The following is a 16,072-nucleotide window of genomic DNA, read 5'->3' as shown; positions in this document are numbered from 1 at the left end:
CAGGCACTGCAGCCTGCTGTGGTGGGGAAAGCAGCGGTGCAGAGAGTGCTGTCCCGACATCTCCCCCATGCGGTCCTGCCTGCACTGCTCACCACCCCAGCCCCGCTCGCAGAGCCCAGGGCCGCTCATTGGCCTGCTGGAAGCAGAAGAGAAGGAGCAGACAGGCAGTATGGTGGAGGAAGGGGGAGTAGGGACTTGGTTTAAAATAGCAATTCTAAGTGGCAAGAGGAAGCAGTGAGGTCGGGCTTGAGCTGGGAAAAGGAAGAGGCAGGCGAGACAGGGTGTGGTGATGATGTCATTGTCGTCCCGCAATCAATTTTTTTTTTTAATATATAGAGAGATGATTTTTTGTAATGATTCATTTCCCAGGTTTAAATTATTACATTGATTTTTGAACAAAAAACCTCCTTGAATAGAAACTTTCTATAAGATTCTTTGCTTACACTTCTCAGAGGTAAGAAAAGCTTATAGCTTGTTTACGTTGTGCATTCAGTGGTCATTTTTCAAGAGCAGTTTTGCTGTACCTTTAAATATGGAAACTGCTGGGCTTCCCATCTAGGGTACGTCTACACTACATGGCTCCATTGACGGAGCCATGTAGATTTGTTTATTGGGCAAAGGGAAATGAGGCGGCAATTTAAATAATCGCCGCTTCATTTAAATTTAAACGGCTGCCGCACTGAGTCGACAAACAGCTAATCAGCTGTTTGTCGGCTCAGCGCGTTAATCTGAACACTCCGCAGTCGACATCAAAGCCATTGTCGACCGCCCTGGTAAACCTCATCCCACGAGGAATAACAGGGCTGCCGACAAAGGGCTTTGATGTCGACAGCGGAGCGTCCAGACTAGTGCGCTGAGCTGACAAACAGCTGATCAGTTGTTTGTCGGCTCAGCGCGGCAGACATTTAAATTTAAGTGAAGCGGCGATTATTGAAACCGCTGCTTCATTTCCCTTTGCCTACAACCCTAATCTACATGGCTCCATCGATGGAGCCATGTAGTCTAGACGCAGCCCTAGTGTCTACTCATATCAGTCATTAGCTCAGTATAATATAATATAACTCTTCTTTCTTTAGAATGTGGATATTTCAGACTTCATCTTGTCTTTTGAAATGTTACTAGGCTGGCAAAGGCATGGAGTAAAGCACACAAACAGTACATTTCCTAGTGTGTTGTGTCCTGTTCCTATGGTGGAATCCCATAAATGTATGGTTAAGAACAGCAATAGCCATCTACTCCTTTCCACTACATCCACATACAACTCAGAATTGGTGCTGAAATCCTAATATTCTTACCAGAAATCCCATTTTTTCATGGAAAAAGTACAACAGCCCTTTTCAACAAAACTAGGCCTTAGAGCTAATATCTGTCTTCATCATCAATCATAATTAGGTCAGTATAAATACAGAAATTTTTTTTTAAATCTTTCATTTCCTCATATTTAATGCAGTCATTAAGAAGTGGCCGATTACCCTTCTGCTCCTCTTTCTTTCCCAGTCTGTCCTGTATTTTAAATTACTATATGTTAAATATTCATGTGGCGTAATCATCCATCTTTTAATGGCACATGTGAACAAAAGGTAGCAATGTTTTAAAAAATAGTGTAAATCTAGGTGTAGTTTTGATTCTGGAAGATAGGGAAACATATGCCTCAAAACAGAGTTATTGAATACAGGCAGTCCCCGAGTTACGCGGATCCGACTTGTGTCGGATCCGCAGTTACGAACGGGGATTTTCTCGCCCCGGAGGACTGGAGCGGCGGGACGCCTGGTCCCGCCGCCCGCCTCCTCCGGGGCGAGAAAAGCTGCTCCCCGTCTCCCTGGTCTGCTGGGGGAGCCAGCAGACCAGGGAGACGGGGAGCAAAGCGGCGGAGGACCCGGGCCGGATCCGCGGCGCTGATCTGGAAGCACCGCGGGTCCGGCCCGGGTCCTCCGCCGCTTTGCTCAGCGTCTCCCTGGTCTGCTGGGGGGGGACGCAGCTAGTGCCCCCCCCCCCCAGCAGACCAGGGAGACGTGGAGCAAAGCCCGGGGCCTGTGGTAGAGCAGGTGGGGCGCTGCCGGTTGGTCCCGCAGCACCGCTCCTTGGCGCTACTGGACCAACCCGGCAGCACCCCAGCTGCTCTGCCCCAGGAGTCCTGATTCAGCCGCTGCTGATCAGTTTCAGGACGCTGAATCAGTTGCTGAATCAGGACGCCTGGGGCAGAGCAGCTGGGGTGCTGCTGGGTTGGTCCAGTAGCGCCGAGGAGCGGCCGCGCTACTGGACCAACCCAGCAGCACCCGAGCTGCTCTGCCCCAGGCGTCCCCAAGTCAGCCGCTGCTGAAACTGACCAGCGGCTGACTACAGAAAGCCCAAGGCAGAGTTGCTCTGCCCCGGGCTTCCTGGAATCAGCTGCTGATCAGTTTCAGCAGCAGCTGACTTGGGGACGCCTGGGGTTCTTAAGTTGAATCTGTATGTAAGTGGGAACTGGTGTCCAGATTCAGCCGCTGTTGAAACTGATCAGTTTCAGCAGCGGCTGAATCTGGACGCCAGTTGCGACTTACATACAGATTCAACTTAAGAACAAACCTACAGTCCCTATCTTGTACGTAACCCGGGGACTGCCTGTACTAGTATAAAATTAAAATATAAAAACCCCTTTGTAAAAGGATAAGTCAAATAAAGATGGCTAAATTGTGTTACATTTATGTAAACTTTGCAATTTTATTTCTATTAGTTTTTATGTAAGAAGGATGACTAAATTGTTATTAGCAGGCCTTAGGATTCCCTATTTGCATCTGTTTATAATTGTGACATTTTAACTGACTTTCTCAATTGTTAGCTTCCCTTTTCCTGCAAGCTCTAACAATACCAGGTGCAGTGGCTTCTTTTACTGGTCAGTTGTTTCAGTATTGAATAGTATTGCTGACATCTTGATGTTGGCATAATCTCACTATAATGGTAAAAAGCTATTCTCTCTCTTGCAGCCCAAATCCTAGAGACATACCGAAATTTTTGCAAAGCCTCTCTTTACATGTTATTTTGTTTTGATGGGGTAATAAAACATGGTGTATTGATTTATTTAACAAGTATCCATATTGAGTATGTGACAGCCTTATTCCAGAAGGTCTGCTTTTGCTCTAAGTTTTTCTTCTGATTTTTCATAAAGCCACTTTTCTCTTCCAACTCTGTCGTTCATCCTCGATATGAGCTTGATGTTCCAGAACTACAGTATGGGACTCTTGATAAAGTTTTACCTTTGAAATCCTGATTTTTCCAGAATGCCAAACAAACAAATGCTTATGTGGATGTGTGATTATATCCTACTGCATGTTCTGACTCACCAAGTTGAAAGAACAGTTCTCTCCTTTATGTAATTTCCATTTTAATGGTTTGTCTGTTTAGCAGCCTCCCTCAGTGAAATCTCCAATATACATCTATTAAGCAAAAAAAGATAGAAAATCTTTTATTTAAAGTGCAATAAATGGTCTTAATGACATAAGTGAATCTTTTGATGAGATTGTTCACCAGTTGGTTGTGATTAATTCACAAGAGCAATTCCCATGAAGACTAAAGAAACTTGGTGAAAGAAAATATAACCATTTGAGACAGAAGTAAACACTGGTTTTCTCTCTAAGTATTCTTTGTTTCAATAATTTCATTGCTTTCAGTGGAGTCACTTCTGATGATCATTGGGTTGCCCAATGGTACAGCTACACTTTGGCAGCATGAAAAGTACAGATACTGTATAGCCAGCTAACACAGGCATAAATATTGTAGTGTGGATGGCAATGCTTAGGTGAGGAAAATGCCCTTTATACCTGAATCCCCAGGACATATATTATACATGGCTCTCTACAGACTCAACCAGTTCCGCCCAATGTCTATGCTATTCTTTTTAGTCACATAGGGTACGTCTAGACTACCGCGTTTTGTCGACAAAACTTCCGTCGACAAAGAGCGTCCAGACACATTGAGTTCTGTCGACAAAGCAAGCTGCTTTGTCGACAGAACTCCGTAGTCTGGACGCAACGTTACAGGCAATAACACCTTCTGTCGACAGAGTTCTGTCGACAGAAGGTGTTATGCCTCGTAAAATGAGGTATACCAGCGTCGACAAAACTGCTGAGTTCTGTCGACGTTATGTCGACAGAACTCAGCGGTAGTGTAGACGCTGGTATAGTTTTGTCGACAAAAGTCCACTTTTGTTGACAAAACTAGGTAGTCTAGACACACCCATTGTCTCCTGCTGCCAGAGGGGGAGAGGAAGGTAGGGTAGGCTTTATAGGATTCTAAATTGGAAGGTTTCTGTCTTTACGTATGATGAGTGGACAGAACATGGCTCGATTATTAAAGCATTAATTAAGTATCAGGATATCTAGTGGGAAATGACACACTGTATCTCCTAACATAGTTTGAAAGCATAAGTCACTCGGTAAATAAAAGTGTATGTTTTACAGGAGATGATGGGCTAGACAGGTGATGGGTTGATCTATTTTATACCTTATTCCCAAGAATTGAGCAGCACATATTTCTTGGTGTTTTTGAAAAGACCTCTATCTTGCAAATGTCATTTCAGTTATACAGAAGAGCAGCGTTTTATTATATGGTTTTATGAACTAGCGGTTTACACAATAATCGACTGCCTTTTTCTATGTAAACTTCTAGAAACAAGACTGCCAATGGAGATTATCGAAAAGAGCACAGAGACAGGAGTCGCAGTCCAATAGAGCGGGCTGCTGCCCCAACAATGAGCCTTCATGCCAATCATATGTATGCCTCAATCCCAAGCTTGACCATGGATCAACCTCTAGCACTGACCAAAAATAGCATGGATGCAACAAGAACAGTCAGTATCACGCCTACGCTGACCTCTGTGGAACGGCAGCAGGTACTTGTCTTCTAGATTGATAAGACTCTGGGTTGTTCTTGGAAACTTTGCTGCACACACAGTGATGTCTTTACACATATAAGGAGAGTATGTTATGAATTATGATGGGTAGGCAACAATACTTTTCAAGCAAACCATGGTTTGGTTTGGTTTGTTTCACATTTTACAATTGTGTGTTTTGTGAAAGAAAGCGCCTGGCTGTTTGACTGCAAACAGCTTTCCTAAGCTCTCTCCCACAGGTTATGTTTTGCAGGGCTGGTGACAGACTTCGCCGGGCCCTGGGCAAGGTGGGGGGGCTGGCCTAAGGACAAACCTCCCTCCCTCCCCGCCCCAGCACTGCCCAGCCTATACCGCAAAGATTTAAAAGACTGGGCTTCTGCTGTGGGGGCGATGGCCTGAAATCCTGGGCCTGTTTAAATTGTCGGATCCCAGGGCAGCTGCCCTCTTTGCCTCCTTCCCACACTGGCAGCCCTGATGGTTTGTAACTGTGTATGTTTGAATTAGAGATGCAACCGCACTGAGAAATCTGTTTCACTCCGTTCAGATAATGGGGGGGGGGGGTTGAGGGGGGGAGAGGAAGGTTCCTAAATAGCCCCTGGGGGAATAACTGCTTCAGCTCGAAAAGTGCAATGGGCATTCAGCTTTCTTTGAGGGCGCCTTTGAAAATCACCGTACTGGAAATGCCTCTGTCTCCATAATGGCTTCATTTTCTATCCCAGCCCACATAAAGGAGAAGTGGTGAGGCAGGCAGTGGCACACGCTCACACAAGCATGGAATATTGGTCCTGTTTTTTGTCCTCTGCCATCTTCGGAGCAACATGTGCTTCTTTTAAAGAATCCCAGCATTGCAAAGAGAGGCTGTTTTTCATGTATTTTACATAATAATCTCTCTTCTCTGAATCAAAGCCACTGTCACTCCAACACCACAGTCCTCACAAGTGGAATAGAGGGAATCGATAGTTGTATAACTTCTTCAGCCAATGACTTGTGAAAAGTTGTACCTCAGTGAGTTGTGGCTAGCTGCACTGTGGGGACATAACCTGGCACCTGTACCAGGCATTTCTTGCTTCCCTACTATGATTTATTGCAAAGAGTAAATCCATGTAGGTGGATGAATCTTTCAGTGGGGAACATTTCCACTACAACTTGCAGATAATCTTTTGGCTGGATGACCAGCACATTTCTTATGTTGGGTGCAGTGTTTTTTTCTACCAGCTCATTTTCCTTGGAGATTCGGCACTACAGTTCTTTTCTACAGCTCTGTGCATGCATCCAACCAGGGCTGCTGTTTTAAAGTCTTGCTGTGTGGCAGTGGCCCTCAGTGTCTAAGTTCTCCTAAGCTTCAGGGCCCCGGGCAAGGGCTCAAGGCAGCAGTGGGGGGAGATATCTCTCCCCAAACTCTGAAGCTGCCGGGCCAGTAGGGGAGCATCCCTCCCCACTAGTCCCAGAACAAAGCGGTCCAGGTAAGCCAAGGTCCCTTCCAGCCCTGACCACCACCCTGTACCCCAAAGCCCACCCCAAAGCCCACACCCCCAGTCTAGAGACTTTACCCCTTCTATAACCCAAGCCCCAGCCCAGAACCGCCTCTTAAACCTGGAGCGCACCCCTCCTATACTCCAGCCCCAGCCCAGAGCCTGAAACCCAGACCAGGGCCCCTCCCCAAACCTGGAGCCCCTCTCATGCACCACAGTCCCCTCATCTCCAGCTCCACCCAGAGCCTGCATTCCTAGCCAGAGCCCTCACACCCCTTGCCCCAGGCCTGAGCCCGCTTCCACACTCAGAAGCCCCTTGACCCCACTCCAACTACATTACTTTTGTTGTCTACACCAATATGAAGGTGTATTGCACATCCACCTTCATACTGGGGCGCATAAGAACATTTATTCTGCTCAGGGTGGAAAAAATTAGAGGGAACAGTGCTCAGTGTGCAGATTCTGGGTCTATTCTATGTACAACAGTTCTTTTCTGCCTCTTCTTAACAGTTCAGCAATGTCAGAGAAGAAAGGGTCAAGCTTTCACTGACAGCAGTGGTGCTCTGATAATATCTCTCTTGTCTCTCAGCCTGGCAGCAGCATGGATTTATTCAGCTGCTTCTTAGGAGGTGTTTGTACTGGACTGTACCTAGCATCCCGGCCAGATTTTTGTTTTGTTATCGTTGGCAGTTTGACCTTTGCTGCACTCTAGTGTCTGAGGGAAATGGAAAGGTGAGATGGGCCTTTCCTAAGACTACAGTATAGAAATTGTGCAAGAAGGAAAATGTGTTTGGAAAATAACAGTAGGAGGCTGAGGTTTGAGAATACCGTAAGCCAGTTCATACACTAGTAATATATGCTCACATTCCTGTATTTGTTTCTGTGTCTAATGTGGGTATAGAAACACTGTTTTTGGCCAGTGTGGTTCAGCAATTGTAGTCACTACTTACTGTCCTTCTTGTTTGAATATGTTCACAGTGGTTCTAGGCAGTGCTAGCACAGACGTTCTTCTGAAGTCTGGAGAAAGATACAGAAAGAAAACTCATTCAGATCTATTCATATACTCACGTACCTATACACAGGTTTGTGTGCGTTAGGGATGTGCTAGTGCAGAGTTTCTCAAACTGTGCTCCGCGAAGCCCTGCGAGGTTGACAAACTGGAAACATCGATAGGGACAACACATACAATCACAGTGGACCGCTGGGGCTTTGCATAAATTTTTACGCATGTAAAGGCCTCCCTCCGGAGCCCCAAAAGTTTGAGAACCTCTACGCTAGTGGATTCGTTTAAGGAATTACACACAAGCCCCCTGCCTCCCGCCACCTCTGTATCAAAGGCAGCAGGGGGAGCCAGTTTAAAAGCCTGATACACAGGCAGCAGCAGCATGTTCGGGGGGAGGTGGCTCCATGGGCTGAGTGTTCCCCCCCCCCCGAAAAAACACCCTTTTTAGCATCTTAGTGTGCATATGTATATAATGAGAGGGTGGAGAATGCAAAGATGTAGAACCAGCACTATCAGCTATGCAGTATGTAAAATGAAATCTGTGTCCACTGTGCCTTGATTATGAAGGAATCGTGCAACTGGAGTATTTTCCCCCTTCATTTATTTTAAGTGTGTAGTTCTCAGTGTGGTCCTCGGACCACTAGTGGTCCGCAACTGTCTTGAAGGTGGGCTGCGAGGTTGGTGCTTGCCCTCCCCCCACTGCAGTAGGGAGCCTGCAGTGACTTTACAGCCTCACTGCAAACCCCCTCTCCATGAAATTTGGGCTTCCCGCTTTGAGGGAGGAAGGTGGAGCCTTGTGGGTCAGATCTGGCTTACGGGGGAAGGAAGTGGCTTCCCCTGGTGCTGCTCCCTGTCCCCCAACACAGAGAATGGCACCGCAGGAAACCGCTCACGTGGAGGCAGGAATCACAACCAAGGGGAGTGGGGGCCGTGTCTGGGAGCAGGGGGCAAGTTAGGTCGAGTGCTACAGAGATGCAGGATTAATGTAAGTTGGTCATTGCAAGGTGAACTCACATCATAAACTATGCCAAAAAAGTTTTAATATTTTACAAAAAATATTGTAAAATGTGTGTGTCCTCCATTACTCCTCTCTTCAGGCAGCTACCTAGAGAAGCCAGGAGCATTCCCTTTGCATAAGCCCCCAGCCCTTTCCAGATTTACAGCTGTACGAGGAGTAAAGCACAGGATTGAGAATTCATGATCTGGGCGAGCTATTTAGCTGATTTTATTGCCTTCGTTTTTTCAACTATAAAAGTTAGGCTAACTTAACTATCAGTAATGTTTGCAAAGTACTTCAAGTTCATTGGAAGGAAGATACAGTGGAAACTTAACAGCAGCAAAGTCTCTCTGTGTTGCTTAGGTGTAAGCATAGTGCAGAACTGAATGTCAACAACACACAGGGCTTTGTTTTGATTACTTTCAGTCAGCGGTTCTCAAACTCTTTGGGCTCTGGAAGCCTTTACATGCGTAAAAATGTATGCGGCGCCCCAGCGGTCCACTGATTGTATGTGTTGTACCTATCGATGTTTCCAGTTTGTCAACCTCGCAGAGGCCCTGGAGATGTCTTGTGGAGCCCTGGGGCTCCGTGAGCACAGTTTGAGAAACACTGCTTTAAAAGTGTTGAGATGCAGTCCAGAAAGAGGAGAGCATGACACTTCCACATGAGAGAGACCAGTCTGAGGAACCTTTTGGATTTTATTGAATAACCTGGATTTTATTGAATAATCTCGGGTGGGGCAGCAGGACTTTAGCTAAGGCAGGCTTTGTTCCTGGAAGTGGCCGGTATGGGAGGGAAGGGAGGTGTGGAAAGGTCTTGTTGCACCGCTCCTGCTTGCAAGCACCTCCACGGTTCTCATTGACTGGGAGCAGGGAAGTGTGATCAATGGGAGGTGAGCAGGCAGTTCCCACACCACAGGGGCACACTGGCGTTATTTCAGTTAATGTGTGTGTTAAGTGATGAACAGCTGCTAGCGTTGTTTGTTCTGGTGACCTTGTTGGGTAACAGTTCTTTTCTTTTCCCTCTCAGAACCGTCCATCGGTAATCACATGTGCCTCTGCAAACAACCGTAACTGTAACCTCTCTCACTGCCCCATTGCCCACAGTAGCTGTGGTTCAGCCATGCCAGCCAGTTATAGAAGACCTTCTAGCAGTAAGTTATGCTTCATTTCTTCTCTCCTCTCTTGAGGTGTGAGCTTCAGCATTTCTGAATGGCCAAATTACAGACCCTATTTTAACCCTTCTCTATTTGTACTGAATAAATGGCAGGATTTGGGAGCTTTGGCTTCTTGTGTCTTGCTAGTGGCTCAGTTGTTCTGAATGAGGTGGCCTTTCTCCTACATTCAGCTATTTAGAAGGACTTTTTATTGTGATCACTTTCCCTGATTTTAACAGCAGATTATACGGTTCTGTGTTTCTGTAGCACTAATTTCTGTACCAAAATGGAAACATGGTTTTTTTTCTAACTATTAGCTCTGCAAACTCTTCCTTGGCTCCGAGAGCCAAGCTGGGTTCTTTCCATTCCACGGCGGTGTTGCAGAAATGTAATTGATTGGAAATTGGTAGACAGTTCAGTTGGAAGTGCAACAAAATCCAGCTCACTCCCTCTTAGCTGTGTTGGAGCTACAGAGCTTGGAGGAACAAAAAGCAATAAATATTTGGGGCCTCATGTTGTAATCAGATTTGTATGGGCAGCCCCTTGTCCAAGCACAAAGCACCATTACAGATGTTGTTTTGTGCCTCAAGCCAGTGCGTGGGTAAGAAGATGCCTTTTCTAAACAGTTATTTATCAAATAGTGGCAGCAGAGTGGCTTCACTCCTTGGCAAAGCTTTAAAAACAAGAAGAAAAAAATAACCAATAGCTTTTTCAGTCCTATAATAACAAGCAGCATAGGGCATTAAATCCTAATCTCCTTCCAACCCTTCATCTTCGGCCATGTGAACTAGTTAGGGCACAGGTCTGTTTGCAAAGCAGTGTGCACACTTAGCAAGCCACCGTTGCCCTCTGCTCACTTTATGCAGTGCAGGTGGAACTGTGTTTCTCCTGTGCTCACCAGCCTTTGCAGCTACAAAAAGCAGGTTTCACTCTGCAGTGATGGTGCTGGATCAAGCTTCCTCTTTATGTGTAAATGCAGAAAGGAAGCTATATTGGAACTCTATATATTCCCTTGTATAGGTTTCTGCTTTTAGAACTTTGATTTAAATCCTTCACATTTTCTTTTCTTCACTCATCCTTCTTTGGGGTTAAAAAGGAAATGTAAAATGCCTTTCTCTCTGGATGACTCGCTCTACCCCCTTAAACTGTGTGATTATTAGGCAGTAAACATAAGGTAACATTTTTAAAAAAGCAGGCAACTCCCATTTACAAAAGTGATTTCTTAGGTGTAGTAAAAGTGATGCAGTTATATCAGCATGAAGGTACATCTACCCATATAGTTATTCTGGAACAACTAGAGCAGTATAAGCACCTTTTGGGCATGTTGGATCTTCCTGAACCAAAATATTTATACTGCTACAAAATATGTAGACCAAGCTAAGGATGTTAAGGACTAGTTGACCCCCCCCCCCCCCCCCGCCTTGTTTCTTTATCAGATAGAGGCAGCAAAGGGGGGAGCCAAAGAGAAGGTACTTTAAAGCAGCGGCTCAGCTGTGTGGCACTGCCTCGGCATTTCAAAGGGGCAGTGCCTCATGGAGCCCGGGTTCAGCTGGGGAAATGCTGTGCAGAACCCGCAGTCAGCTGGGGAGTCCTGATCCCGGGTTCCACGGGCTGCAGGCGGGTGCCAGCTTTGAAATGTACAAGAGTCCCCAGAGGGAGCTCTTGTACATTTCAAATCAGCAGCGCAACATGGAGCCTAAGGTCAGCAGGGGACTCGGACTCCTCCACTGACTCCAGGCTCTATGAGGGCTCTTCCGCTTTGAAATGCACAAGAGCTCCCTCTGGGGACTCTTGTACATTTCAAAGCTGGCACCCGCCAGTAGCCCGGAGTCAGCGGGACTTCCCACTGACCTTGGGCTGCGCACAGAGTTCTGCATTCCTCCTTTGAAATGCACAAGGGCCCCAGTGGGAAGAAATTTCATCGACCACTCGACTAATAAGCTAACCAATATTTAACATCCTTACCCCAGGCCTGAATCAGTGTTGAAAATGGGACTCTGGAAGAACCTAAATTACTTCAGGTGTTTTTGAAAACTTCACCCAGTTTAAATACTATAAATATCAAACACCTAAATATACATACGGTTCTGAGATACTAGTTTCATTTCAGGGCAGATTTAAGAATTATTATTTCTTATTTCTTCCTCCGGGCTGATTGATGTTTTCTAGACATATTTCCATTGTGCTTCATATTCTGACTTCCAACAAAATCAGCTGGACTGGAACACCTGCTGCATTTTCAAAAGTTTTGGAATGATTTGGATCATTTTCAGGCAATGATTTTCTCCTTTTGTGAGGGTGTTTTCATTTCAATTAAAACCATTTATTTTTGCTTGTCATCCCATTGTTTTGAAAGGAATTGGGCAAGATAGGACAATACAGAATGGGGAACTGAGATTTTTAACCTATTTTAAAAAGTTGATTACCAAGTCTTGTGCATAAATTTTAAAGCTATGTATTTACCACAAGAGTTTAAAATGAGTCCTCCTTTACCTGCAGAGATCTGTTCTCCTACAGTGGTTTTTGATAATTACTCACCCCCCAATGCCATGCAAAGTGCCTGCAGTTCACTGTCTTATTTGAAATGCTGCTGGTAGCAGGAGAAAGTGGAACCCTTGAATCCAGCTCCTGGACAGCTACAGCAGACAGCATTTCAGCTCATCTATAAGTTATTTAGGGATTAAACCAAAGTCCGTTGACTTCAATTGACTGTGCATCAGATCCTTAAAGAATGGGCTCAAGTGGGATTAATGCAAAGTGAATGCATTTCCTATCGATTTTTTTCATTTTCTATAAAATTGGACAGTTAATTATTCAAACGTATATTGCCATTCTAAGGGATGATACAAGAAATCTGGGGGCCTCTGTATAAAAAGTGCTTTGCCAAACTTTGTCTAGTGCAGGTAACAAGAAAAATGTTCCCTAATTTCACTTGGTCTGCTTCGTCATTTTTTAAAATCTCCTACAATAAAATGATGCAAAAAATCCAGCTGGTAACAAAATAGGAGGAAGGAAGAATCTGGAAGCCCCATCTGATAGCTAAAGTCTATATTCAAATACTGTTTTAATCTTGCCTGTTTTTCTCATCTAGCTACCACTGCCTGCGATCCAGTGGTGGAAGAGCACTTCCGCAGAAGCCTTGGCAAGAATTACAAGGAGCCTGAGCCAGTGGCAAATTCTGTGTCCATCACAGGATCAGTTGATGACCACTTTGCCAAAGCACTTGGGGATACATGGCTTCAGATTAAAGCTGCAAAGGATGGAGTCTCCAGCAGTCCTGAGTCTGCCTCAAGGAGGGGCCAATCTTCCCCTTCTTCCCACATGGTCAATCATAATCATTCGCCCTCTGTAGTCTCGTGAAGAGTGTGGACCATCACACTTCTGAATTTGCATGGTTTGACTGAGCTTTGAATAGTGTTGGGGGAGGGGAGATTAGTTTTCAACATGTTTTTGTGTACTTGCTTGTTATTTGTACAAGGGTGCCCGTAAAGACGATAGCAGGAACTATTTGAAAAGATCTATTTGATGTAGCATCCTTTTTTTTCCTGCCTCAGTTACCAAAGAAACCTCTGCTGCCCCTTTAAGAAAAATGCACGCGAATCCACAAAAAAAGCCATTACACACACAGTTGGTTGACCCAAATGCTTTTTGCTTCTATTAGCTTCTTAAGACTGCAATTTGCCCGGTTTGCTTCTCTTGCTCCCCCTCTGCCCCTCCCTCAAAATACTTTTGTATGTATATACTTGAAAAGAACTGTCATGTATGATTTGCACTATTGGAGGAGGACTAAAGTTGCATGGCACGATGCTAATATCCTGAAGGCAAACTGCTGAAAAAAGGGTTTAAGTGACATTTCTATCAGTTTGATTTTTTTTTTTTAAACTGCTTTAGAAGGAGAAGTCTCATGCAGGTTATAGGTCTTTTCTTTAGATTTCAGGTGCTTAGTGCTTGCAACCGGACTGCATCATTAACAGACCACACGGGCATTTAATTTTTTCTAAACACTGCAGTTTGTTAGAAGAGAGCTGAGGATAGAGGGTTCAATAGTGCTTAAAAATGCATGTTATGAAAAATAGCTGGTATCTATTAATGTATAGACCCTAAGAAACATAATACTTATTAGCTTTTCTTCAGAATTAGTTTATTTTTGTCAGTAACAATCCTAGATATACTTACTGCTGGTACAGTTGTACTCTGATATTTGTATTTGATATTCACTTTAGTAGCAACCAGCAAGAGAGGACAGCCTCAGGACAGGCCTCATTCATGAATCAGTTTAGAAATATATGATGCGTGGTACAGGATGCTTTAGCTTTGTGCATGAGTGAATAACCTGTTATGTTTGCATTACTGTCTGCTGAACATGAATTTGCTTCCTAAAACTAGAGGGCTGTGTAATCAAACTTTAACTAGCTATAGAAACTGCTACCTTTAAATATCTTGGACAACAGATTGTTACAGTTTGTGAAATACGAGCTTTAATTTTTAAGCTTACTCATAAACCTATGCCAAGGCAGCATACATTCCTCCAGTAGAAAACTTTATACAGGTATTACTGCATTTATTATCATTTGCTATATGAATAGCTACTAACTAGAAATTAGGTAATAGAGGCAGGCATAACAACACAGCTGTGTTAGTAATAAAGTACTTTTCATCTTTTTGTTAAATGTAACTGTTCTCCCTCCCCCATACATTCCACCGTTCCAGTACAGTTACAAGTAGTGCTTTTAAGAAACGATACTGGGTTACCAGAAGAGACTGGTTCAATGTAGAAAGTTATAATTAGATGAAAGATGAACTACATGTGATGTATTATGGACTGTTACAGTATTGGGTCCATTGTGGCTTTTTTTTTTTAAATACGTTAAGCTGTTTTAATTTGAAAAACTATCAGAAGATTGGCTCTTACTCATGTTGAGAGGGTGGCTGCTCAATTTTTTAAAAAACAAAAACCACAAAAACAAGCCCCCAGTTTCACACATTTCACTACCATCTTACTGGGTAGTCAACGCTCACCTGCTTTGGCATTCAGTACCCTACTCTCTGTAGGAAAATTGTTAAAAGAACACTTTTTTATATAGGTAACTTTAAGACCATCGTTACGCTGTGCGTAAAGAATGTACAGAGAAATTTGTAGGTATTTTTTGAGGAACAATTAATTTGTTAATGATATGTAGCTATTTAATTTTTCCCTTTCCTTTATTGTAATCATTCATTTTTTGTTTGGAGAAAAAAGTTGATCTTTTTTTGTTGTAGATTTGTCTGTAATACATTAAAAAGTGCAGGAACACAGTTATTCTATGAGAACACTGCATTAGCATTAATAGCCACTAGTTTGTTATTGCTACAGGCTACTGAGCATTAAACAGTAAAATACTAATACTGTAGATGGACTCTGTGGAAAATGTGATTCCTTCTACATTTCTTTGTAAACACAAATGTTTTTAAAGCTAATATTTTCAGTAGTAGCTGTTTTACAAGGTCACATTTACTTATCTGAGATAGGTAAATGGATGTGGGGCAATAAAGATTTAATGTGCTATGTCCAGTAAAAACAAATATATTAAAAACAATTATGTCATGAAAGCCAAAGGGTTGGGGGGAAAGTAAATAATAACGCATTGTGAAGTTTCTTCACAGAGCCATGTTATCTGCTACAGTTCAGTCTGAAAGATTCTTTCCATGTTTGTAAATCTGTAATATACCATTCTTTTGTGGCCTTGTTTCACCTGGGGAAAAAAAAAAGGTTTGGCAGGCCATCTTTTTTTTTTTTGTACTTAAAAAGTAGCCTTAAAGAACAATAAAGTGCTCTTAAATCACAGGTGTGTACATATTCTTCTTTGTAACCCAGTAAAAAGGGAAGTATTGAAAATCATAGTCTTCTGTTTGCTAGGATTAGAACAGTGGTCATCAACCGGTAGATCGGGATTTACTGATTGATCTTGGACGCTTTGTCATGTGATCCTGAGAGGTTTAGCTCTGTACCCCGTATCCACAGAGCAATGAGGGGCATTTGCTGGCTGCTTTGAGAGTGGTGCAGGGCCAGGGCTGGAGCTCGCATTCCAAACCCCAGCCCTGAACCCCACCTGTACCCCAAACTCCTGCCCCCAGCCTGATAAAAGCAACTGAGGATGTGGGAGGGAGGATGGAGTGAGCAGGGACAGGACCTCAGAGAAGGGACGGGAAGGAGGCAGGACAGGGGTGTTTGGGTTTGAGGTAGATCCTGGATTGCACTTAAAGTGATCTCATGCTTTAAAAGGTTCAAGAGACTGGATTAGAATAAGGAAGTGCTGTGTCAAACTGGGATCGTTCCCAGCTAGATGGAGACAAGATCTATACCACTGTCCTTCTCACCCCCGTTGCTCCATGCAGCATATATAGCCAACTGAAAACAGCCAGTGATGGATGGCAGCTAGGGACACATATGGGATGATGTAGCTCATACACAAGCGCTGTGTCTAGACTGGCCAGTTTTTCCGGAAAATCAGCCGCTTTTCTGGAAAAACTTGCCAGCTGTCTACACTGGCCTCTTGAATTTCCGCAAAAGCACTGACTTCCTACCGTAAGAAATCAG

At 44.1% G+C, this 16,072-nt stretch overlaps 1 protein-coding gene across 4 annotated transcripts in view; it reads left to right on the top strand.

The window, feature by feature from the left end:
• The window catches only part of VGLL4 (vestigial like family member 4), a 153,763-nt gene extending 138,444 nt beyond the window's left edge, over positions 1-15,319 (top strand). For all 4 annotated transcript variants that reach the window (XM_075939633.1, XM_075939635.1, XM_006117609.3 and 1 more), the window contains 3 exons: positions 4,645-4,867; positions 9,369-9,492; positions 12,587-15,319. In XM_075939633.1, coding sequence (XP_075795748.1) covers positions 4,645-4,867; positions 9,369-9,492; positions 12,587-12,855 — 616 coding nt within the window. In that variant the 3' untranslated portion in view covers positions 12,856-15,319. The remainder of the gene's footprint in view (positions 1-4,644; positions 4,868-9,368; positions 9,493-12,586) is intronic.
• The last annotated feature ends 753 nt before the right edge of the window (positions 15,320-16,072 follow it).

The sequence above is a fragment of the Pelodiscus sinensis genome, chromosome 11 (genome assembly GCF_049634645.1).
Source record: "Pelodiscus sinensis isolate JC-2024 chromosome 11, ASM4963464v1, whole genome shotgun sequence".
Taxonomy (NCBI): Eukaryota; Metazoa; Chordata; order Testudines; family Trionychidae; genus Pelodiscus; species Pelodiscus sinensis.
The sequence above is the reverse complement of the archived record's forward strand: the minus strand, read 5'-3'. Positions and strand labels throughout refer to the sequence as shown.